The sequence below is a fragment of the Cyphomyrmex costatus genome, unplaced genomic scaffold, assembly GCF_001594065.2.
Source record: "Cyphomyrmex costatus isolate MS0001 unplaced genomic scaffold, Ccosl1.0 scaffold26, whole genome shotgun sequence".
In the NCBI taxonomy this organism is placed as follows: Eukaryota; Metazoa; Arthropoda; class Insecta; order Hymenoptera; family Formicidae; genus Cyphomyrmex; species Cyphomyrmex costatus.
Window position 1 is genome coordinate 1,505,516 of NW_017276692.1, and position 27,363 is coordinate 1,532,878.

Genomic DNA, 27,363 nt, shown 5'->3' on the forward strand with positions numbered 1-27,363 from the left:
TTTTGACGAGAAAAAGAATAAAGGATGAAAGGCAGATGCTTATCATCGGAATAAAACGGGAGCGAATGAATTGATTCGTCCGTCCGGGACGTTACTTGATCGATTATCGAAATAATGAACGCCAGTTTTCGAGACATGTGTGCGTGTGTATGTGTGTGTGAAGAGCCCATTGCGATGTATTCATTGCTGGGAAAACTGCGGTGGGCTATTAATACGGTTGCGTGCACTTTTTTCTGTTACAGATCGGCCTCGTGAATGAACGCGAGATGGACGTCTGAATCGAAGCCGTCATGGCCCCGTTTCTATTGATCCTGCCGCTACTGGCATCGCTGTGCTACCTGATACTGCCGATCGGTAAGCGATGCTCCTCTTCAACATCCGCTCGCCGGAAAAATGCAACGGCATCGCGAAAAAGCGAACGTATCGTGCAGCTTGAATCCCTCGCTTTCAAAAACGCTCTTAGGAAATCCCGTATTTAGTCGGCTTGAGTCGATAATCAATTGACACGTTAAAGAAATTATCGTGATTAATGATCGTTCTTTCTCGCATTGCTCGAGCCAATAATAAGACCGAGATAGACAAGTAGGAATCGTTTTAAAATTCACAAATACGTATAAAAATGTCTTTCATGTTTTGTTTAAATTACTACAATTAGGATTGTCAAGAACGACATTACTATTAAATTCACTATGTCAAATTATACATAATTTGAGTTATTTTTAATTATTCCTACAGATTGCCACTCAATACACATCATTAATTTAACTAAAGCAATGGAATTAAACCAAATTTAACTCAAAAGATGTCATCAAAAATTTAATTTAATTTGAAAATTATTATTTAAAAAATACATATGTTAACAAAACACTGAAACTAATTATATATAAACAATTCAACTACAGAAATGAGTTGATTAAATGGTGATTACTTTTTTAATCATATGTTTCATATTAAAATAATACATTTTAATACACTTAGAAGTTAAAAGTGACAAAACGACATTTAACTTAAAGAATTGATTTGATTGGTTTGATCTTTTAATATTACAGTGTAAAGTGTCAATAATAATCTTTCTAATTTATTAGCATATACATAATTACAGAAAGCTCTTTGCGATGAGTTATTTTTTAGAACACATTTATAGTTATCTATAGGAATAAATGTAGTTTAATGCTCTCGTTAATGGTTTGGGAATAATCTTCAACAATCTTCTATTTATGGACAGTCATATTATTACTTATGTATGTAATAACGTTCAGGATATTAATGGAGAATGTGAATGATATCAAACGACCCTTGATAACTATCGAGATGTTTCCGATAAGGGACTTATGTTAGGCAACTCCTCTCGTATTCGTGGAAGCCGAACGGAATTCCGTTGTTTCCCATCCACGATTTATGGTCTTCGTGCGCTAACGAGTTCCTCTCTCATGTGATAAGAATCGTCTCGATAACGGTTAATAGCTAGAACAAGAAGCAAAGAGAAAGAAGAAGAAAAGAAGATAAACGGGAATGAGAAAACTACAGATATCGACAGGCATATTATCTTCCACTTTATCTCTACTCAAAAATAATCGATATGTCAGCTGATTTCTGATAACGTTTAATGAGAAGAGAGAGAAACGAATACAAGTCTACGTAAATTAATAGTGCAATAAATATACGTAAATATTTATCCAGAAGTTATATTGTCAAAATTTTTAAACAATTAATATTTAAATTCTTTTACTTTGTTTTATACTATTAATTGTGCTATATTTATCGAAAGAAAATTAATATTTGGTAGGATATATGAAACATATCTCATTTTTTATTAATAAAAATACAACGAACGAAAGTACAGAAATATAAAATATTTTTTAAGGTATACATATTTTATACAATTCGCGCACACATAATAAACATTTCTGAAACATTCCGACTTGATGTTAAAATATTAGAAAGCTAGTTAAAATTATACTCTTATTGATGCATTTCCGCATAATATTTCATGAGTTCCACGTTCAAATCCAACAAACCGTAAAGCAAAAGTTTCGTGAATACAACCAGTTGAATTATACGCGTTAAACCGTGAAGACGTCAGTTCCATTTATTTTATTATTCTTTATATATCTCACAGTTCATTGAGTGCAAACGAAAACGGAAATACTGAATGGCGTGTTGCAACTTGCGCACTATATATTACATTCTCTTGCTTATGTTAACACGGATTTATTGTCTCGCACAAATTCAGAACAAAACTTTAGCGCGCCTTAACGTACATTTTCGTGAATACACCGTGTATGAAAACCACAACGAAAACAAACGCTTTTAGCCGCAAGACGTTGGTAGTTAATTTACGATGCGAAGATCCTGGCGGTTGCATAAGGACAAAGATACAAATCTTATAGAATATACTAAAGTCGTTTGTCCAAAAAAAAGTGGCAGACACCAGTCAAATAATATACTAAATGTATCTATATGTTCTAACATCTTTAACGATAACAGGATATTTTAATTAAACTTTGTAACAAAACTTTTATGCAACTACATATTTTCACAGAATTCTGCGTATTATTATTGCAACACGCTAATATCATTCTTTTTCTTCAAAAGTGACAACTAAAGAAGTATAATTTTCATGAGTTAATTACTACAAATGAGTAATTAGAGTTAAGTAAAGATTACTGTACTAATCATTAAAAGTAAACTAACTTAAATTCACTAAAACTAACATAAACTAAATTAAAATCAAGAATGACACATTTTCGGTTATCCTTTTTTTGTAAATAAATGAAAGAGTTTTTTTTTACAAAAAAATACATTTAGAGTTATAAGATTATTTTAGTGATTAAAATTTGAAAAAAAGAAATAGTTTTAATTTGTATTTAGTCATTTTAGCTGATTAAGGTAAATATATAAATTATAAATATATTTCACTTTTAATTATATCATTTTTGATGAATTACTCCAGATTTTTATTATAATTTTGAAAGATATCAAAATTGTTACCCTAAAAAAGGTGGGTTTTTAAAGGCTGTAAACCAAAATGATATTTGGCCAGATTTTTAAAAGTATATTTGTTTTGTTATATTATTTGACTAGTCAATAATTTTCTGTTAAGTTGACAGTTTTCCTTCTTTTCTGAAAAACTTAATTTTTTGAGTTAGCACTTAAAATAAAAGAACAATATTATAACAGCGATTTTAATATATGACACACACAAAATGAATATATAATTTCGGATCTGCAAATCGTAATATTCTATTTATCGTAATATTATATTAATTTCATAAATTCTATTGTCAAAGAATATCTACACGGAAAAACTTTTACTGAAATATCTGAAATTTAGCTTATATAGATACAGAGAGATCTGAAAATAATTTTGTTAGAACATCAAAATTATTACATAGGACACACAAGCATGATGAGAAATATTGTACCTAAACAGTTTTGACTAAAAATACTGCAGAAAGTTTTTTTGTATATACTTTAATGATCTAACAAAATTATTTGCAGATGTACAACTAACTGTCAACAAAACTATCTTTTCCATGAGTGTTTAATTATACTTTGCAAGTACATTTCGAATGTTTCGAGTCATTTACTATAGAAGATAACATTCCACATTTTTCATTGAAAATGAGATAAGAAAAGTTCTTTTATAAAGTTGTATCAAATGTCTAAGACACAAATCGATTTCCAATGCTACACCAGAGACTTCAATTCTCACGCGTCAAAATAGTTCCAACGGGATGCAGCCGGACCTAGTTCTTACCATGATAATGCATGATGCTATAGCACCGGACACGGCAGTAGCCAGGGAGAAATACGAGAGGAACTAACGCAACTTATTGCATCCGCAGATGCGATCCCGCATGAAGGGAGAGTAGTCCGCGGGGGCGAATGCGATGGAACTGCAAAATTCCGGCACAGCATGCGCCTCATTTTAGACGTCGACGTCTAAATCGTAACACCCCATGTGTATGGTATTCTCTAGGAACGTCTATTCTTTAGTAGGTCATATCTCTTGACTGCGTTTCTGAATCTTGCGATGGTTTATTACAAGTTTGCATTACACGTACATTCTCAACTAGCTATGTACAATAAATCGAGTAGTTTGCTTACCGCTTATGCTTTTTCATTCATTGAACAATAGTTTTATTTGTAAAATTATCCGCTATAAAGTAACATTCAGAAATTTCACTTTACGAAGCAACTTTATTCTTCAATAAACAAATTTATAAGAAAAGAAATATTTCATTCAGATATTCTATAAAGTTTTATTTTGTAAAATGTAATCAAATTTTTTAGTAAACAATACTTGCTAAATTAAGACCCAGTTTTTCAATTCGCGGTTAACTTACTGTTCGTCTGTATTTACAATTTTAGAATTGGAAAAAAAATGAGGAGTAAGTTAAAATTTTGATTAAAAAGTTGATCGCAAATTGTGAAATCGGCTTAAATATTTGATAGAAAAGGCATACATACATACCGAAGTTATGCTAGTAGTTAAAAAATAGGTATAAAAACGGCTTGGAAATACAATTAAAATTTAACACAAACAACGAAAATAAGATTGTCTAAAAATACGCATGCAACGTGTAGTCTCTTATTAACTATCGAAGCAATGTCAAATTGACAAATAAAATCGTAACGCCACGAAATGAGAGAGAGAGAGAGAGAGAGAGAGAGAGATAGAGAGAGAGAGCAACGAGACATAAAAGGCATCATTTCCGACGAGACTGAAACAGCGGAAGCGTGCGCGAGTAAACGAAACTGCCGTCGTTGCTTTAACTGCAGCATTGCTAGTGCGATAGTAATGATGAGTAAACTTACAATTAGTTTGTAGTCAGCGCTGCGAAATCGACTATATTTTACTGTTAGTTTCATTATTTATCAAAAGAATAGTATAAATTATTGTTTGATTTGATTTATTAAGAAACACAAAAACTATATTGTCTTAACGAAAGTATATAAGAATGTATTCATTTTCAAGAAAGTTTTTAATGAATTTTTTAATTTATAAATATATACATTTTAATATTTTATTATATTATTTATCGCAATTATATAAGAAATATTTGCCTTTAGCAATAAGAATTTTTGTAAGAATAAAAATAAAACTCAAAGAGAAATCATGGATAATATTTAACTTTTTCCAATTGCGAATTCGAATTTTTTATTAATATGAAAAAATTTCCTTCATAAAAATTTAATATTGACCAATTTATTATTGAAAGACAGTAATTCATTATTTATTTGGAGTACTAAAAGTACTGAACGATACTTTCAATATAAAGAAAGTTAATTAATTATTGTTTCTCAATATAAAATTGGCCAGTGTTAAATTTCTCTCTGAGAGAATCTAAGAATTTTTTTAATATTATAGATAATAATTCTAAAACGTTATGTTACTACAATATTTAAAATATGTATATTATTTAATATTTTTAGTTGATGAATTTGAAACCTTTCGATTACATCTTAATTAGTCTATAACAAAACGATAAAGTTATATTGTTAATTAAATTAACAAATTATCTCTATGTAATTGCCACCAAAACAATATGTTTTTTATGCATGGAAACTAATAGGACAGTTCATTATTGCAAAGTACGTAGTGGTTTCTTCCTTACAAATGGCTAGAGTCGATAATGGGACTTGCGCTGATTAAACAAAACCGCAAAGAACATTTCATTTTCACAAAAAAGTTTCAGCGTATAAATTACTCGAATTTCTGAAATTATAAAATTTAATCAATTTTACTAAATTTTTAAGATTACTTGAACAATTCATTATGTTTTGTTATATTGCAAAATTATCTTATTAAATAACAAATTTTTTTTTAACAAAACATCGCAAATTTAATTTGATTTCTATTTACAGTTATAAAATAAGCTCTGCTAATATTTATCATTGATTTAATATGTGCATACTTAATAAATGTTCAAAACAAATATAATACTATTTATTAAACTTTATCATAATAATCCTTATTAATTAAATATTAAATGGAAAAGAGTACAATGGAAACTTTTACATTTTTCATGTCTTTATTTATTAAAACTATTTATTATTTAATTAAGAGTGAAATAAGTTAGCATTTTCTGCTGGACATTAATATATATGATTCAGTAAAAATAGAAAATGTTTAAAACATGTTCAAATTGTATAAATTCATTCATGAACAATGTTTCTATCTTTAATTCGTGGTAAATCACAAGATGTGTATTTTTAACAAACATTATCTTAACCATTTAATCAAATAATGAATTTTTGTGTAGCTAATTATATTATTTTCTTCAAAGTCTCCATAATAAATCACATTATAGCTTCTTAAGATATTTTCTCCAATTTTGAAGAAAATTAAAAGCCGATATTTATAGTTTTTATTTTAAGAACCTTTTAACAACGTCTTAGGTAATACCTGAAGATGCTAATATGACTCTCATCTACTTATGATAATTTAAGACTGTACTTTTAAATATAAAAACCGACTATGAATATCTTGGAGTTAAACACAGTAACTGACATCCAATAATAACTTTTCAAAGTACAAATAGAAATAAAAAATTACTTTAATTTCTATTTTATTTTGTTATATATTTTTAATTTTATTTAATTTTTTCAAATCTTCCAAGTTGCAATTCTTTATAAAAATTTCTTTTTATAAATAATGTGGACCATTAAAGAATTGATCGATATTACGTCGTAATACGTGACATGTCGGGGTATAATCTATAATGTCGAGCATTTAAACCTTAATTTTATCTAAATTGTTTGAATTTTCTAATTTTTCAGAAGATATTTTTATAAATATATAAATTTCACACACTTCTTATTAAATAATAATACATATGTAGAATATAAATAAAATTTTATATCCAAACTAGAATGCGTACGTTCTTAAACGTCACGGTTATGTATGCTCGCGCCCGTCGATGTTAGACGAAAAGAAACATTAGATTCAAATGTCCGGAAATTAAATAATATCGATCTCTCTCTCCATCGCGCTCGCGTGCAAACAGAGCACGTGCTCTACAAGCGAAGCGGACATGCGATCCAAGCCGTAGAGCAACGTCCAAGAATTTAATATCCTGCTAATTGCGAATATATTGTAAGAGAAACCGGGAAAAGGATGGGAGGAAACGATATCGAATCCCGCCGTCGCGTCGCGTCGCGTCGCAACCTTTTAATCGTGGCGCAATTTCAAATAGCATCACGGTGTTTTGATTGCATCGTGTTCCAACCTATTGAAGCATCTATCTGATGTAGAAATATTCGTTTCCGATACCGCTATAAACAATAACAACTTCTATTGTCGTAATGATAAGCTAAGATAAATAAATAAAATTTTAAAAATAGCTCGTTTTATATTCAAATTAGTGTAAAATATTACTTAAGAAAGATTATATATCAAAAATTATGCATTATTCATTTTTTTTATAATAGAGCATAAAACTTTATTAGAACTAATAGAAATGTCGCTAGAATTGTTAAATTATCAACACATTTTTTCCAAGTACTGTGATATACATTCAAAGTCTATTAAAATTAATTATAGTAATTGTTAGAATTTTCAAGTTACTCATCTTGATACAACTTACTAACAAACATTATAACAAAAAGTAGAAATATTTTTTTTATCTTTATACTTCAGAGAGAATTGTCATGCTAAATTCGCGCACACGCGAAATTTTTAATTCAGATTTTTTAATTAAAAAATACAGAATATTTTTTTATTTTATAATAATAAGGAACCGTAAAACTATGAAAAATGATACTGGAATTGTCATTATTATTTTTTAAATACAATAAAATAATATATACATATGTGTTATCTTTACAATCTTTATGTGAATCTATAATGTTAGCATAGCATTCTATTAATATATTTAACAAATGACAGTATATTTTTCATAGTTCCTTATAAAAATAATTGTTGACTTTTTATATCGTATTACTTTACATTTTATATTTTCTCTATCTTATTATCATTTACCGTTCAAAAATATATATAGTAATCTTAGGTACATGTAGTATTTGAAAAAAGTGGCTAAAATTGGAAATTTATACTTTCCATAAAAATGAATGTTACATTCATACAAATAGATCGATCAAGTCAATATTTATATATATTAAAAAATGTAATTTTAATATTATTTACAAATAAAATATAAAGGATATAATCTCTTTTTATAATTCTTTCATTTTGTTAAAAAATATGTTATATTTTTAATTTATTGAAGAACAGAGATTGTTTATATTGAGTCATGAATACATGTTGTATCTGAAAAACATCAAAATATCGATTAATTAAAAAATAAATTTAAAAATCCACTTGATCTATCTTAATCATCGAATATTTAGGAAGCGCAAATTGTGCGATAGATAACGCAAACATTTTTCGCGAACGAACGCTGCCGGCATTTTGAACCTTTCGAACAAAGCACAACATCCATACCTCATATAACAGAATATGCATCGATATTTAACCAGCAATTTACCGTAACAGCAGATAGGTGTTCGAACTTTTTCACTGTGATGAATTTCGCAAGTATAATTTTATTTATTGGATCAGACTAACACTTGAATTTTCTAGCGAAATATTTCATCCCGGAAGTATGAACAGACAAGAGTATATTATCTTTTGAATAACAACTCTCGATATTGAGATTTTCTTGCCGCTCATGGTGCTTACCATTCAATTATCTTCAGAATATTAAAATGTAACGTTGTACACTATAAATTTTCTACGTCGCAAAAAATGTATGCGCACTGTATTTAAAAAATAGCGTATTGCAAATCTGTTAGTGAATTCGATTACTTGCATTACATTAGATTATAGTAAATACTAAAAGCTGCTATACATATAAAATTAAATGTAAAACATTAATGAGCAAAAATGTTATATTCGGTCAAGGCATGTTTTATTGCCTAATAACAATTATGTGTATTCATACTAATAACATATTATGTATATTTTATGTTTATAATTTAAATGTAAAAGCATATAAATGTTTTAAACGAATTAAATACTCAGTAATAATATTCCATTCCTGAATATACTATACATATACATGTATTGTTTCATTATCTAAGTTGATTATTTTATATTTCACTATATTTGTAGACATCTATTTTATATAAAGCAGCCTTTAATGTGCACTAATTCAATAACGCGAGTGATTGGAAATTCACCATATAATATAAAAATAATAAAAATTACGAAAAAAGAAAGGGAGAGAGAATCAGACATAAAAATCGAGAGAGAGAGAGAGAGAGAGAGAGAGAGAAAGAGAGAGAGAGAAGAGAGAGAGAGTGATTGTAAACTTATTAAGGAGTCTAATTCTGAAATATATTTGAATAATTCTGTATGTGATATATGTATATACTATATTCAGAATATATATATATATATATATATGCTGTTACATATTTATCTGACATTTGATTCTGTGCATTAAAACGCTTCAAGAGAAACAAACTTCAAATTTGATTTATGAGATCGGATATCGTTCTAGATTTCTGTCAAGTTTAAGAGAGACGACAGTTAGGAAAATGTCATCTTCCAAATTAGTAGTTTATCGAAAATGGCATTATCCTAAGTGTCAACAACTAGGATTGATAGCAAACCGACGTGACGATATTAAGGATCGTATTAAAAATCGCTCCGTCTAAATAGACCTTTATGCTGACGACTCAAGCACACGACGAGACCTTTGTATGATGGTGGTCAAAGCCCTTTCGCTATCGATCGTGTCCGCTCTATCGTGAATAGTTGGTAACTTTAACCGTTGAAGTTGATCAATCGAGCGATAGCCACGATGGTGGCACGGCGTGCAGATGTATTAATACATACATACGAAACCGTATGTGCAAGACGTTTAATAGCGGATCAGTCGATCTCTTCATTCAAAGTGAGTTCTATAACTTTGTAATTTGCTATAATAAAATCACGCATACGTTTACAACGCAGAATATTCTAGCAATATTATAGCAATAAAATAAATAAAGAAAAGATTAAATATTGTCGAGATTATATCTTGATGCTTACAAATGATTATTACTTCGCAAAATATTAGATAAAACTTAAAACGAAACGAATAAATAAGATATTTAAATACTCAGATTCTTTTACCATTTATTAAATAGCAAATATAATATAAAATAAATATATAAATATTATTAAACACCAAGATTCACTTTGACCAAAAATGGAATTTTTTCTTTTATTTAACTTATTCTTATCGGTCTAATTCCTAATTATTATATAATTATAATAATATTTATAAGTAAATTTTGAATACATTTTCTAGTTATATAAAAATGTGTTAATTATTGTCGGATTTGAGATGTAACGTAAACTAAAGCTGACATAATAATTTCACAAATTAAATTGTTCGTAAAAATGCTAATAAGAATTTTAAACACTGCAAAAAACTTGTTGCGTAAAATATTATCCTAACCGGTGAAACCTGAAACTTCCCGACTATTCGGAATGGGCATTCTTTCCAATTTCAATGTGGCAACAACTTTGCAACCGTCCTGCAATATACCTGGAATGTTGCAACGTTACTGTAATATTGCTGGAATGTTTCGTGCTATCTGGGATAATAATCTTATTCTTAACCGTAATGTGTGAGCTAACGATGATTTTATTATTAGTATTATAGCGCCATTCAACTCCAACAGCGTTCAGTGGTCCAACATTCGCGTTTATTGTTTCCGTAAATATTAAAGATTCCTGCTCATCGAGAGAGAGTTTCGGGTTAGGTTATCTATGTAAAATGCACACACAATGCACATTCACGTTTGTCTAGAAACTGTTTCGCGCAAGCCCGGCAAGTAACTTCGCGCGATTATTCGCGCGTATCCCACGTCGCCACGTGTACAGTACCGACGATCGTAATTAAAGCGCGAGCGGATGATTAATCGCCTGATACGGAATCGCGAGACGGAATCTTGACGTACAACGTAACCCGGCCCTTCCATTGGCTTCACCCTCCGCTGTCGTATTCGAAATGCAACCCCCGGCGTCGGTTGCAACTGGGTCGTCGGCAATTACGCTAGTCATTCACTTGGCTATGCGGGAATAAGGAGAGGGGGGGAAGGAGACAAGGGATTATTGCGGTGGGCTTGGAATTTAAGATTCGTCGTGCATGTGCAAACCGCGAGGGAGTTGTTTCCGTCCTTCTTCGTCCATATCACCCTTTCGATTGCAATATGAAGCCGCTATTTAATTTGTGCGTTTTTGTCATACGACAAATTTCTCAAGCCTGTTGATTGGCTACAGGATAGAGAGGTCCTCGGACCTCTCTGTCCTACACACACTTATACGACAAAAACCCACAAATGAAATAGCACCCTTACTATTATACCATACATTCGAGTTGCCATTATCCCGGATTACATTTCTCTCTTCGCAGCTCGTTAAAATTTTACACTCTTACAGTTAATCTGTCACTACTGCGAGAGAAATTATCGTTTTAGGATTTTAAGATTAGTACAATGGTAATCTACTTATTATGATATAGATTGTTTAAAATTCCTCGGAATAAAATATTCATTCACGAATTTGCTAAATATGCGACAATATTTTTGATTTATTTGTACATGAGCAATGAAACAAACGAAAATTTCTGCATCACACCGTGTCATCTGTGTGTAGATTTTAGAATGAGAATTACAGCAGTGTTAGAATAGAAATATAACTGTCTTGAGATATCTCTAAAATTATATATATTTGTACATAAGCAATGAAACCAACGAGAATTTCTGCATATTCTTAGAAATAGAGATCTGTACATTTTAGAATGAGAATTACAGCAGTGTCAGAATAGAAATATAACTGTCTTGAGATATCTCTAAAATTATTTACATCAACACTACATAACAAAATAAATGAAACACTACATAATCTTTTATTTATAATACCAAATTAGTAAATCGCAACTTAAATTTAAGTTGTCTATTATCACCGTTTCTAATTGACAATGTCAATTTCCAATATCATCATTGTCTCGTTTTAGATTTTATTAAAGAGAATATCATTTTAACTTCAATTTTACCCCAATTTCATTCAACATTTTAATTTTTATTTTTATATAAATATTGTGCGTATTGAAAAAGAAAAATGAGAGAGAATTGTGTAACAAGATATGGTTACAGTACAGCAGTAAAAAATATATTTCTTCACATAATAATATATACAGTTATATATATTATTATAATTTTGTATATAAAGAAATTACATTTTTTTTCTCTGTTTTTTTTTTAAGCAAATAATAACTTTATTTCTTTATTTGGTAATCTGTAATTAATCGAAATTAATTAATTAATGAAAAATTAATGAAAAATAAAAATTATTTGTGATATCTTGGGCATGTTGCTTTTCATGTTCATGTACACGCTTCACTAGCGATGTTGACCGCATACAGAGTCGGACGACGTAAACCTGTTGACAAGCAACCAAGAGCAACACCTGTGACATCAGAATCCGTGTAATAATCTGTCGTTCTATATCACAGCGCGACCTCGTCAACTTGATACATACGCGAAGCATAAAATACATTTGCACATATATTCCAAGACTCAGTTCTAGATTCAAAGATATTACGAAGATTATATATGACAATTCTCAAATACAGATGTCTCAATGGAAGACAGAAATGCGCAATAAAGGAATCAACTTGCTAGGATATTAAACATGCATATGATAAATAAAATAACATTTTCGCGTACACACGTCGTAATATGTACATACAAAAGATATAATATTTGAAACATATATTTAAAATTTTATATATTAATCATTTTTATTATTATTATAATATTAAAGAAATATTTTTTTTCTTATTAATAATGCATGTAATAATAAATAATATTGATAATAAATGGTATAACACTTTTTATATCTATTATATGCATACCAATGTAATTACAGTATGCATATAAATAAATAATAATAGAGTATTAAAAAATTATTATAAAAAATATTATTAGAAAAATAAAAAAGAAAGAAGATTCAAAGTTATATATTCATATTACATTAATATTATGATCATGTTGTATTTATATTATAAGCACTTTTGCTCTATTCTTAAACTTTTAATGTAATTAACGCAGTTCTACTTTTTTCTTTAAAAAATTAATTCAAAATTTTTTATGCATTCCTTTTTTTCAAAAAATAACTCTAACAATTAAAATATGAAATATAAAAGAAAAATAATATATATTATTTTTTTTCTATATATTTTTCCTATAGAATGAGATTCTACAAAAGAACTTTAAATGAAAGAGAAATATTATTATTGTTAATGTTTTTGAGAAAGCAGTTTACAACATTTTGCATGCGAACTCTTATATATAATATTTCTTAATCTATAAAAATCCCTAGATTCATACTGCAATATTACGCCCTTGATGCTCTACGCAACATTTTCACATGATATCTTTCGATTTATGATATGGTTTGAAGTTAGATACACGGATGGGTCGACAAGGAAAGTTTCGACACACTCATGTACCAGAAAGCTGGTAATCTCGTAGAAGAGGATATACAGCGGAATACTTCGCGGGCTGTCATATTATCGTTTCTGCATATGCATAAGCGCAACGGCGATGTAATGCAGCGTGTATATCTAAAAGCGCTTCGTACTTTCTGAACATGTAACGCTCAACACGGCAATTTTCAATAGCATCAACTATTTCATATTCGTGCACACTTCGGGAATTACCCGCACGAGAGTAATTACGTTGTTCACTCATGTCGTAGTACCGCATTTTTTTAAATAACAACTAAAGACCATTTTTCTCTGTGCTATTTCTCCGTAATGTAAAATCTGTTAATGATGTCGTAAAAAGTTATTCCACACGGGAAAACGGTTTCACCGAAGTATCTAAAATTTTAGCTAAATACAGATTTGAAAATAATTTTATTGAACTATCAAAATAATTATGCTGAAACTGATGATTAGAATATGAAAAGTTTTTTTGCAATGTTACTCATCTGCATGAGTCTTCTATATAATTGTTGTGATAATCCAATAAAATTAGTTTCGGACTTATATCATAGTCAAATTTCTTGAAACAAAATCGATTTTTCTATGTACGTATGTACATATATACTGCACATTTATATTTGTGGGACTTTCTGGAAACATAAAATATTATTTGTACATCTGTATCTATCTAAATTTTTAGACACTTCAGTAAAATCGTTCTTTTTAGGATGTAGAGATATCTTCTAGACGTCTTAAAGACATCCTTTGAAAGTCCATGCTATTGGAATAATTATTTTGGTATTTGAACAAAACTATTTTTAAATCTGTGTCTAACTGATTTTTAGATATTTTAGCAAAATTATTCCTTCCATGCAGAAAAAATCAAGTTGAAAATTAGTTCCACGATATGTGTAAACATTTTATGAAATGTCTGGAGCTACTCCGAACTGTAGCAGTTCTTTTTTCTTTTAAACTCGACCGTGCGGGAAATACATCACAAAAGACGATTTATCCTCGAGCTACTAGTCTCGATATTCCAGCCGGTATTCCACAATCGATAGAATCACATTTTCGAAATACTTTATCACTGCGACATACGTAGCGCGCCACGTCGCACCGGTGTGGCTGTAGGCATTGTCCAATACATTCCGAATGAGCCTGCCGACGCTTTTCGCGAGGAAAACTGCCTGTCCCATGACACGATAATATTTTTAACACATTCGGTCATAAAAATTCCATCTAGCTCCGACGTATGGACGTGAGTATCTCGATCCCGCGATGCCGCTCGGCCGCACGCGTCACTACCGTCACTGGCAACCCACGTCAACGGTGTATAATATTCTCTCGGACCGACGCAATACGGTTTACGATGTGCTTCGGTGCTCACACCAAGTCGTTACACACAGACCTTCGTTAACCAGCCCGGAAGCGACCAGGGGCCGGAGCATAAACTTGCACTAGAGACCCTATAACAGAATCTGGCCACGAGCGATTTTGTCAAAATTCTACGAGAGAGAAACTCGCCGATACTGATATAACTCTCCTTTTTAGAAACATCCTCTTATTTGTCGAAAACTAAACATTGCACTTACATACTGATAAAAATTTTAGAGAATTCGTTAGAGGATTTCGTATAGGATTTTAATAAAATTGCTCATGACTAGACTCTGTTACAGCGTCTCTAACCTACACAAGTGATAACCCACGAAATCGATAATATGTGGCATACACATTGCATTGTGTTTAGGAAACGATATAAATTGCGAAAATCGGATTGAACGCAATAACAGAAAAGTATAATAATACAAAATGATGAGCGCTGGAAAACAGACTTAGAAAATCGATTTATGAAAAAGAGACTTCTGCTGTTTTCGAGTGGAACATATGTAGAACGGACTTGAGATATCTACTTACTCACGGGTCTTCGACGATTCATTCTCATGCTTGTTCAATCCCATTCGAACTTTGACACTCGTGTATTAAAGTCAATTCGAGTAAGCAGAAAGTCATGGGCGATCTACCGAGATAAATATTGACAGTTAAATAATACAGATCATCCTCTGAAGGAAACAAGATGTCGTATGTGATGAAGAATTGTAACGATTGTGCTACTTCTAACAGTCAGAATGCGGTAAATAGCACAAACAAGTCGATAACCTTTTTAACTCGTATATTTTACGTCTTTACAAGCGAAACATAATGTGAAAAGATGGCGGGTTTGCTCCTAAAATATTTGACTACAGTTAAAAAATTCGTGTTAAATTTAACACATTTTATGAGCCCAAAGAGCTTACTCAAATTTTTGTGTTAATTTAAGATACTGTTCTTAGTTCGAAGAAATTTTCGAAAATTTTGAAAAAATTATATTTCTTGTTTTCTACCATTTTTTTAAAACTTTTTTCTTTAAAAATAATTACATTTTTATTATGCTTTATGTTAATGATTTCATTAAAAATTTTAGTAACAAATTGTTTTAACAGATATTCAAAATGTGTTTCTTTTTGCTTTGTATATTATATATTTTAACAATATTATACATATATATATATATATGTTCGTGTGTGTGTGTGTATGTATTTAATCAACCCTTTTTAACATATATCCAGACCTACTTAAATACCTTGCTTTATACAAATTTTATTTTTGCGAATTTTTTAGAATTTAAGATCAACAGTAATTAATCTTATACTTTAAATTTTTAAACAGATTTGGCCGAGTAGTATGTACATATTTTAACGAATTTCTCCTCGTCGTCAGCATCCTCCGATATCAACAACGTGAACCGATATTTGATACGTGCTTTGTTCATAATGCGACGATATTACGCTCTCAATACGACGAGATATCGCACCCATTATAAATGCCCATTATAAATATTCGATCAATAGCGCATCCGATATCGCGCCGACATACAAATGACCGTCCGCCCGGCATTTTAATATGCTGTTGCGGATTACAACGCTGAGATTGCTACGAGCGGCGTCGATGTAATTTCCTCTCATCTCTTTATCCATTGTTTGTAGCGTGCACGCGGGCGGGAACGCGAATCGAACTTACGGTACGAATGGATGTACGCAATACGCGACGCAACCATTACCGATTTAGTCGGTTCTAATCTGAACTAATCATACACATATATGGTAACATAATCTCCAATATCCTTGGTCTATATTGAATATAGGTGTAAACGCCAGAGGGAAAGCCGGAACCTCTACGCTTCAGTTCAAACACGTGCGCGCTGACTGCTCAGATGACTTCTTGTAATAATGAAGAGATAAACGCAGATGTTAGTATTGAGCAAAGCGAGTCCACAGACCACTTAACCATTTAACTTTAACCAGCTAATTACAATTTTCCATTGCATGTTAAATTTGACAATTAAACCACGCATTAAATTTGTTGAAGCGGAATTGTATTTAACTAGAGAAAAAAAATCATATTAAAATTTTTTAATAGCCTTAAAGCATACAATTTTTTTTCGTTAAAATCCTTTAATACGAATTAACAAAGCTTTCGTTAAAAATATAATGTAAATTTAAATTGCGTTATAAATATCTTCTTGCTAAAAGAGGAGTTGTAAAATTTACTGTTGAAGAAGAAAACACGCGATAATTGCGCAATACTCATATTCATAACAATGAAATTTTAGTGAAATATACACACTCAGATTGTATTGTACTTATACGTAGATCTAACATTTCGGATTACATTTGTATCAAATTTAAATATTATTATAATTTCAACGAATAAAACAAATAACATGTATCAAATTTCGTATTATGTAAGCACGTTTAAAAATAAACCATTATTGCATTATATTGAACGTATTATTGAATACAATAATTACATTAATCATCTTTTTACGCAATAATTATTTTCCATTCATTCGAACGTTATGAAATTCGAAGCAGCGCACCCAACAGAGGAAGGATGTGCGCTTATATAATACAAGCGTGATTGGAAATTATTATTAATATAATGAAAGAAAAATAAAATATTGAAAATGTCAATTTTCCGAATATACGGAAATATATTTTTGTATTATACGATCAATATGCAATAGTGTGAATTATATGATAAAAATTTTATTTTATTATGAGAGAAAAGTAAAATTATTTCTGTAATATCGCAGGCGTATAAACGAAATCTTTTAGATCCTTTTTCAATATTTTATCTAATTTTAAATTTTTAATAAATCTTGAATTATTGATTGATTATACCTTGAAAATGTAGTGATAAATTTTTATCAAACTATATCCTTTTTTTCAACTCTCGAAAATGTTCAAGACACTCGATATATTCTTGACCTGTCTACTTCAAAATCTATTTCGGACTGCAAACTCTACGTCAACTTTTATCGAATTCTCTGTTAACGAATGTTCAATTGAGTACCCATTGAAAACTAACAGCTCGTTAAAACTGAAAACGATTTGACAGTCATCTCTAGCTATTGAATGCTGAACAAGAGAATTAGAAGATTTAATGAATATTGTTTTTGATTACAAAAAGAAATCTTTATCTTCAATCTAATTTATATAATGATCACTGAAATCCGAACAATTAGTTTAGATTTCCACGCAAGTACTCTCCGAGATATCATATCCTCTTTGTATTCAGTGAACATGACCCAAAAAGTCCAGCGGAATAGTTTCCCTGGGGAAAAAGGGAAAGTTGCACTTACTTGAAGTAAAAAATAAATCTAACACTACATACATATATTTATAAATTATTTAATTAAAACAAGATATATACAATTAGTTACGTCGATCTTTTAGATCAATCTTTGTTGAATCGATTTTTTGATATTTAATTTTTTAGCGAATCAAAACTTGTGTATAGTTGCGGTTCAAGTTGATTTAAGAAATCGACTCTTCTGCCAAGATCGAGCATTAATATTGTAAAAGTTCTCTACCGAATATTTACAGAAGGCGCAATCGAACGAGGCGGCTCGACAAAAGAGACCGACCCAGTTGACCCTCGTGTGAGACCGAAATTCATCAAGGATGTTTTAGCGCAAACCGGTGGAAACGCGCTGCTGCCCTGCCAATTCAACAGTCCTGGAATAGTAAGTACATACAGTCGGCGACACGCAAATATGTACGTTTAATATGGATACACGCACCGAACAGCGCGCGTATATCGTCATTGTATGATGTATATGCATTATATACACAGAGAAAATTATGCTTGTGTGTAGCTGTATGCATACCGCATGTACATACATATGTTATTCACAGGGTTGGTACCTCGTTACTTGTATCAAAACAAGTAGAGTAAGTTTTTTTCGGCAACTGTATACTTTGCTTTTTTTTCTTTTCTTTTATAATTGTAACTTAACTTAGTTACTTTTTTTATACAACTAGTATATCTAATTTAATAGTTTTTTTTTTTTTACAATCATCAATTATTGCATCAAATTTACTTCAAAACTGTACGATGTATACTAAATTAAGTATTTTTCAAAAATATATCCGCAAGAATATTTAGGCAGGCTTCCGTTGTACTCCTCGCGGGAAGCACAAATTTTCATGCAATTTCGTTCCTCGCGAAAACGGGTCAAGTACAGAATAGTTTGTCTATAGAGAGGAAAGCTAGAGTCCTCAGTGCACCGACCGCTCGCGGTTGACGCTCTTGCAACATTAATACCACGAAATTGCATCCTAGCCGGATAAGAGTCCGCCCCTTCTTTCATTTTATTCCCCTTACTCAACCCTTACGATGACCTGGAGGAAAATCAGACCGGTTGCGATACAGCAAAATACAATAATGGCGCAACGAGAATAGGTCATGTGGATTACGAGTCTTTGGAAGATCAATATCTAATCTGATATCCTGTCATGTGCAAAAGATTAAAAATGTAGCAAGGATTCTTCAGGATTGTACAATTTAAGATAGACAAAATGCTTTAATAAAAATCAGAAGCTTCACTTAAATCAGACTTTTTACTTTGACAAAGGTCTTTAATTTGTGATTGTTTAGGAGTCAAACATTACTAATAGTATATAGCAAATAATTTTATTTAAATCTCCAATAAATTTAATGGAAAATGCGCGATTCTCCGACATATAGAACGTTGGTAGCGTTGAAAAATTTTAAGTATACATTTGTAAAGCAGAATAAACTGAAGGAATATAAAAGTGTACCTATCACGAATTCTATGTTTATCATTATTACATCTACTTGCATAATGCCAGCACAATTGCAATGCACCTCGCGATTCCGTTTGGAAATTCCGTTCGTAAAGCTTGCGGTTTAAATAGAATATTTGTGCTTGTAATACAGCAAACAAAAGAACGATTAGACTTGCAGCTGGCAGTTACATTTGCAACCATGATTATTATTTTATAAGAAATCTTAAGAACTTTGTAAAATGCTATTTGATGAATAATAGTGATCAAGTCGAATTAAAAGCTATTTTATAAACTATACAAAAATCACAATACTTTATAATCTATCACTTATGTCACTTAATCACTTTCTTTCCGCTACATAATTTTTATCTCGAAATGTTCATAAACACTTTCATATAAAATGAACAATTGCATAATCTTGCAACGATCCATCATGGCACTCAATAAACGATGCGATCCGATTCATTCCAATCTCCTTCCTCGCGCCGTTTGCGAACGCAGGCAATTAGAGAGGGTCAAATTTAATGATAACCATCAGCGCGTCAACAGAAATGTCGTCGTGTAATTGTCAGTGCGGCCACTGTCAGCCGCTCACAATTAGACCTGAACTGCCTGCAGGGTAAACTCAACAGCTATGTCGATCCAACGCGGTTAGCCGTTTGTCAGAGGCTGTCAAACTGCCGCAGTCGTGATAAAAAAAAGAGGGAGGGATCCGAATTAATTTCCTCTGCTTCTCTCGACGATAAATGCTACGCGCTCGGCGTTGTTCCGGCGAAATAACGCAGTAACAATTAATGCGATCGGAATTTGTTCGAAAGTTAAAAATCGAGCCGATCGTTTATACGAGACGAGAGCAAATGATTGAAGAGAGTACGTGTGCAATCTGTAACACCCTTCGTCTATCCGTTGGACAAGGATAGATTACTGCGGTAATCAATTTTGCCTGAAAGGGCTCGATATCATACACACGTCGCAACAAAATAATGAGATCGCTGCGTCGAAATTCGTTGACGATTGCACGTGTAATCAAGTAATAACTCTCTATTAAAACGTGTTAAATTGTCAAGAAATGAAGCCCGATTATACATCGGACGATTTGATTGAATTGATTGCTCATGTATCTGCCATTAATCTTATGAAATTATATTTCTATTATTCATTTATCTACATTTTGCCGTAATATACAGGAAAGAAGATATGTAGTATTGCGCAGCACATCCTATTTTACCTCTAATATCCTTCTAATTCCCAACATCGATAAATGTATTGTATTAAACGATACGTATTAAGTAGTAGACAATTTAACAGTATAGTACAGTGAAACTAATAGATAAAGAAATAAAAGATAATTTAATAAAAATTTACTTTAAGTGCAAGTTATATGGATGTTGTTGAAGTATATAACAAAAATTTAAGTATTGTAGATATAAATCTAAAAATAATTTTATTAGACTATCAAAATAATTATATTTAAACGCTTAAACTGGTACTTGGAATTTCAAAAGCTTTTAGAATCATTGTCATTATGTTATATTTGAGCATCCTTCATATTTTGATAATTCAGCATAATTATTTTCAAATCTCTATCTGCTTAAATTTTTAAATACTTCAGTTAAATTGTTCTTTTCATGCACAGAAAATATAAAAAAAGATAATTTACTGATAATACAAAATCATATAAAGTGACAATAATTTAATTACAGTTAATTAATATATAAAATTGATGCTTTAATAAATATTGTAAAATTATAAAAGGAAATTAATTTCACATTATCGTAAGCGTATCATTCCGTTCGTGTATAAAAAGGTATTATATTGTTGCTAATCTCGATTTTCATATCTCACGTGCTAGAGCCAGATGGTATTAACCGTGCGATCGATAAGGCATGACAAAAAGCTAACAAGAAGGGAATGAAAAGTAGATACCACTGGAATGACAATGCCACTCCTGCGGTCTTTGAAGTGCCAAATTCCAGCACTTCATTCAGCACCAGCGAGGAAATTGCATGAGAGAATTGCGTCCTTTAAACCTTTGTCCTTTAAACCAGAGGGTATCGCAGGTTGCCTTTGACCTGTCGTTAACCATTACTATTCAGACACAGGATACATCCAATTGAGCGACCGATCCTGTTGGCTATTATGACAAGTCCACATGATGGCCGAATTATGTCTACACGTTACATTACGCGTTATACGATATACGTATACATATATAATACATGTACATATTTATAATAGAATATTATAAATGTTATAAATATTATAATTAATAAAAAGTATAACATAAATAAGAATATTTGTCGCAATAAATTATTTACAGATTTTAAAGTTTCCATTAATATCTGATTACTATCGTAATATCTTTATAAAGATGCTTATTAACATCAAAAAATGTATTAAAATGCATTTCATTTAATTTTGTATTGAAAATGATCCAAATTTAAGGTCGAAATATTTACTTATATTTTATTCATATTATAAATTTCAATTAACATACAATGTATGATTCTTAAAAACATTATATTCTGATTGTTTTAAAATTTACTTGTAATTTAATAAAGTGATACTACTATTCCTCTGTTCTGCTCATGATGTTGTTTCAAGGCAGAAAAAGATTCCGATGCGGTTATATGCAGAATCAAATGTAAATTCACACAGAAATATGTATATGTAATAACCAATACTCTGTTTAAAAATGATTATAGAACATATAATTCTGTTAGAACTAACGAGAAATGTCATAATGAAACTAATCTTTCACATTTAACGACATCAAATGTATCGTATAATATCGTATCAATGTACATACATCACTTAAATCGCATTGGACATCTTCAGTCAGATATCGTTCGTCAAACTACTAATTGTAAGCCAGAATTGATCCAATTACACACGAGAACGGCAAATAAATTGCACGTGGACATGGAAGCAGCTCTACGTTCAACAGCGACAGTCGTTGATATAATTACAGTTTAAGCTTCGGTCCCATCACTGACTATTAGTACGTGCAAACGGAATCTAGAGCTGCTTTCTAATGCAAACGCCATATCTGGAACAGACCGGACAAATCGAGTTAAGCGTAATTCTTGCCAATTTGTCGACGCGTCAATTTGTAACTTGTGATGAAATCCCCGATGAAAGCATCTATCTTCATTTGTCTGATACTTTTATACCAAATTTGGCGTTTATTTGTTTTTATTTAAAAAGTGTATAGTATATATATTATATATGCAAGAGGTTGTCGATCAATCATCGTGACATTAAAATATTCTAAAAATAAGACAGACTTGTTTTAACTTTCAAATATCAATATATCACATTAATTGACATTTTTTATACAATAAAATCTTTGTACACACTACAAATATTTTTTTTAATGCAATCAAAAGGTTTAGAATATAGGAATATAGAGTCAAAAAAATGGCTAACTATTTAAACTAAACTCCTTCCTTCAATAAAATTCATGACAAATATACATCATAAGATTGATTAGAGAGATCTCTTTTTTTATATCCTTTTTACTCAAATTTAATGTATCGAAAATTTCCGACTGTGAAAGACAGAACGCCACAATCCATATCATCTCAATGTATATACCTCTAAGACTGTGTTCACTTTGATGCTTATAACCATCGACATATAGTAGTATGGACTACGCGATCCATTCATAAAATCCCATCGAAAAGTGTCCGGTGAATTAGACAAAGAGGAAACGCGGTGTGGGTCAATCGCTCGCTCTTTCTAATACTCCTATTGGCTGCTTTTATTACCGCCCAATGGATGTCGTAATGTATCGCTAGACGGTAGAAAGAGACAGAGCTATTAGAAAGAGACAGAGCTTGACCCACACCGGTCGCTATCTCTTTCTTTCGGGCCAGTCATATTCTTTCAGCCTGTGCGCAGTCCATACTATATGTCGATGCTTATAACGCTTAAAGCATCGTTTCATCGTTGTTGTTTATCAAATATTAACAAGGACAAATGATGCTTACAAGCGCTGTGAGAGAAACGCTGTCCTAATCTTGCACTTCTGTTTTTTCGGCTTTCGAAAGTTTTCGAAAGTTTCGCTCGTCGAACGAGCACATGAACAAAGAGCGAAGATCAATTTCACGCCCGGGATGGGAAAGTGGGGTAAGTGGATAGATAAGGACGTGAGCCTGACGTTGGGCTGGCTGCCTAAGCGAGAATGTGATCACGACGGAGCGAGGAAGGACCGGCTACGAAAGAGAAGAAGAGACAGAGAGGGAAGGGAGGCAAAATGGCAATGGCGTGAGAAGGAGGTAGGAGTCGAAATTTTCATCCCTTCCGTTTACCCGCTTTATCCCTCGCCACCCCGCTTACTCGCCACCAACGATCTCGCCACCCTGCCGCCTCCTCAAACCGCCTCATCCCGCTTGGTAGCCTCGTTTGGAGCACACGTGCCACTGACAGCAGTTAATTACATCGCCACGGAGTCAAAGAGAGGGGTAGAGAGAAAGATAAAAAGAGAGAGAGAGAGAGAGAAAGAGAGAGGGAGAGAGGGAGAAACCGAGAAACGGCGGGTTAGCGGGGCAGGAATAACGCCCTGGACAATTGCATGCCGCCATCAAAAGTTGAAGTGACCGGAAGAACTCCCTCGGCATCCTTCGGTATACTCCGGTGTCCTGGCTTGCCACCGATTTCGGTGCCGACTGGCTAGGATCATCCTCATGCCCAGGCAAATGGGCGTTTCACTAGCAGAGGTATTCAAACTCGAATTCGCGATGGGCGGAATCTCGCTTAGCGTTAGATCCTTAAAGCTTTAATTCAATATCCATGACAGATAGCGTTTTCTACAAGCACTTGATAGCACATGAAGGTCTACACACAATTTAAGAAATGCATTAAATGAAAATTTATATAAAGAGTGATTTTTTTTTTAATCATTTCTTCACTCTCACTTCACTTTCATTTGCCCTAAATTTAGTATTTTTCATATTTTATTAAATAACATTACATATTTACGCAAAGTATAATATCTACTATAAAAAAATTACGTCACAAGAATATGAATGGAAATGATTGCAATGAGACATGCAATTGATAAAATTACAGAGTAAAGAGAAATATCAAGTATTATTTTCTTATACACATCATATGATTTCCGCAACGTAAAATGTACATTAATGCAGGGAATGAAAGTAACTCGTTACTTTTGCTTACTTGTAATAAAGTTACAATTACAAGTTATTTTTTGGGTAACTTTTTAGTAACTTTGTATAGAGAAAAGTTAAAGAAAAGTAATGTATTAACTAATGGGATGCTTAATAATTGTGACTGTAGCTTAAATGACCAAATTCATGATTTATTCGCTATCTTTTACGATATACTACGTCATTGAGATCACAGATGCTTTTTGTATCGCGCGTCGAGTGACAGTTGGTCACATAGGAACGGGGCGAGAAATTAAACGTTTGCTCGTCCCAATTTCCAAGCGAAGGTAATTGCACGGCGGAACGGCCTACGAGAGAGGATCGGCCGTGTCCAAAACTTGGCAGGAGGGCCGCAGCCAAGAGAGAAAACAAGCAACTTTTAATTGGAAACCCGTACACGCGCCGGATACCGCATGCACGACCGCTTCGAAGACTTCCCGTTAGTTTAGATTCGGCAATTAAGTGCGAACCCCCATCCACCTAGCTCCCACTTTCCGCGCCTCGCAACGGACGATTAACTTTCGACGCTGCGTATAATTTCTCTAGGCTGCATCGAAGATGCGGTAACACGATTAAAGTGCCAGAAATTAGTAACCGAAACTACTTTCCGTAGTGATTCTTATATACGTTTCTGTAGCAGAACGTGGAAGGAGAAAGCACTTAACATAACCGTTTTTCTTTTCCTCTTAATGTCCATTTCCACTAATAATTAACTTTAATCTCGATTTAACTTACTCTTTATCTTTTTCTGATTCCTAAAACTAGGACAAGATAAAAAGTAAGTTAAACCAAAAATTGAAGTTAATTTATTGGTAGAAATAAACATAATGCTTGAAAATTACGTATCTTGTGCGTTAAAAGTGCTAAAAATAGAAATCGAGTGTATCAAGGACTTAATTAAAGTCAATAGTGCAAATATTCTGTGAACAATATATACCTAATATAAGTAGGTAATATAATATGCATATTTATATGCTTATTTTTACTGTCGATATTTAACCACAAGAAACAAATTCTTTATTCCGCAGAGATCAGTGATTCGCACGGTCATTTAGATTTAGCGAACCTGCGGATCCAAGCTCAACATATACTATGGTCATACATATTTGTGTATAAACATTTTTTGTAAATAATAATACAGTGAATATAATAAAAAAATAAGATTAAAAGATGAGCTGAGAAAAAGAAAAATAATTTTAAAGGTTAAATGTATAATATAATATGTATAAAATTTTATATTGAGTTGAAGACATTATAAAAACTTTAAAAAAATTATTTGTCTAATTATAAAACGACGGAGTGACTTATATATAGCCACATAAACTATAATATTTATTACATTTTTCCTATATTATTATTTTTCATATTTTTCTTTTTTTTTTATCTTTAATATGATTTCCTTCAAACGCTAATCTTTGAAATTTCCGTCTAATGTACGTATAACGTACAGGATTTATGCTAATTGTATAGTTTGTGGCTTCTATTAAATAATCGATATTATCTAAAGTTAACTTGAGGAAGAGGAAATAGAGTAAATGCAGTACGGAATAGTCAAGAACGTCATAGCAGTAATTATAATCACATAATTATGCAATACGACGATAAACGCTTTCACATTATTTCATTGACCGTAATAATCAGGTCTGCATTATCCTTTCAAAGGATCGCGCATCTATGCAGAACGTCTATCGGGGATCACGTTCGGAATTCATAAGCAGAATGTAACGACCATGTATGCAAGCTCGAGCATGTGGAACATTTCGCTATTCGGAAAGGACTACACCACCGAAGACACATCCTGTGTCTTCACATAACTTTCTTTGAGAAGTTCCCCTTGAGCTTATACTTGAAGTATAAGCGCGTTCTGAATTTTTCATATTTTCAAAAATTTGTAATTCGAAAACAAAGTCGCGCATGTTGATAAATATCGCAACATATATATTTTTTTGCCTCAAGAATCATAAAAAAAATTGACGACAAACTCGAATTGAACACTTCTGGAGTTCCTCTTATATAAGATCAATTTATCTCCTTATCCGAAAGAAAATATTCTGCTGATAAACGGGGAATTCCTCTTAGCATTTCCTCTAAGCAAAAAATCTTACAAGAATCAGGCGCGTGTATTTATAACACGTATTCATCTATAAAAACAAGGACACATGTGTGTGTGAACTGTGATCAAAAGTAAATTCCTTTATGGAAAATTCTAATATCATAATAACTGGAACGGCCTTTTGTATTAAGAGGATCTACAAAATACTAGCGACAAGCTTATTTTTTGAAGAAGTTTGTCATTTACGTGCTACCGTAACTACGCGTGCATGTCAGTATGATACATGCAAGACATTCGGTTTTAGCATTAAGAGGATTGCAATCCTAAATACAATACTTCATAGTTATACGACATTCCTTTATTTTGTAGAGTATTTTCTTGAGATCGTATATATTGTAAACGGAAAATCCTCTGACATTAACACGAAACCGCTAAATGGCAGAATACCTATTTTTTAATGTTCCTTTATTCGTAAATAATTAGAAAGAGAAAAAGAGAGAGAGAGAGAGAGAGAGAGA

At 31.7% G+C, this 27,363-nt stretch overlaps 1 protein-coding gene across 1 annotated transcript in view; it reads left to right on the forward strand.

Annotated features, from left to right (window-relative positions):
- The first annotated feature begins 290 nt into the window (after nt 1–290).
- Nucleotides 291–27,363, forward strand: part of LOC108774539 (neural cell adhesion molecule 2) — a 66,917-nt gene continuing 39,844 nt past the window's right edge. The window contains exons 1-2 of the mRNA XM_018540675.1: nt 291–354; nt 18,416–18,555. Coding sequence (XP_018396177.1) covers nt 291–354; nt 18,416–18,555 — 204 coding nt within the window. The remainder of the gene's footprint in view (nt 355–18,415; nt 18,556–27,363) is intronic.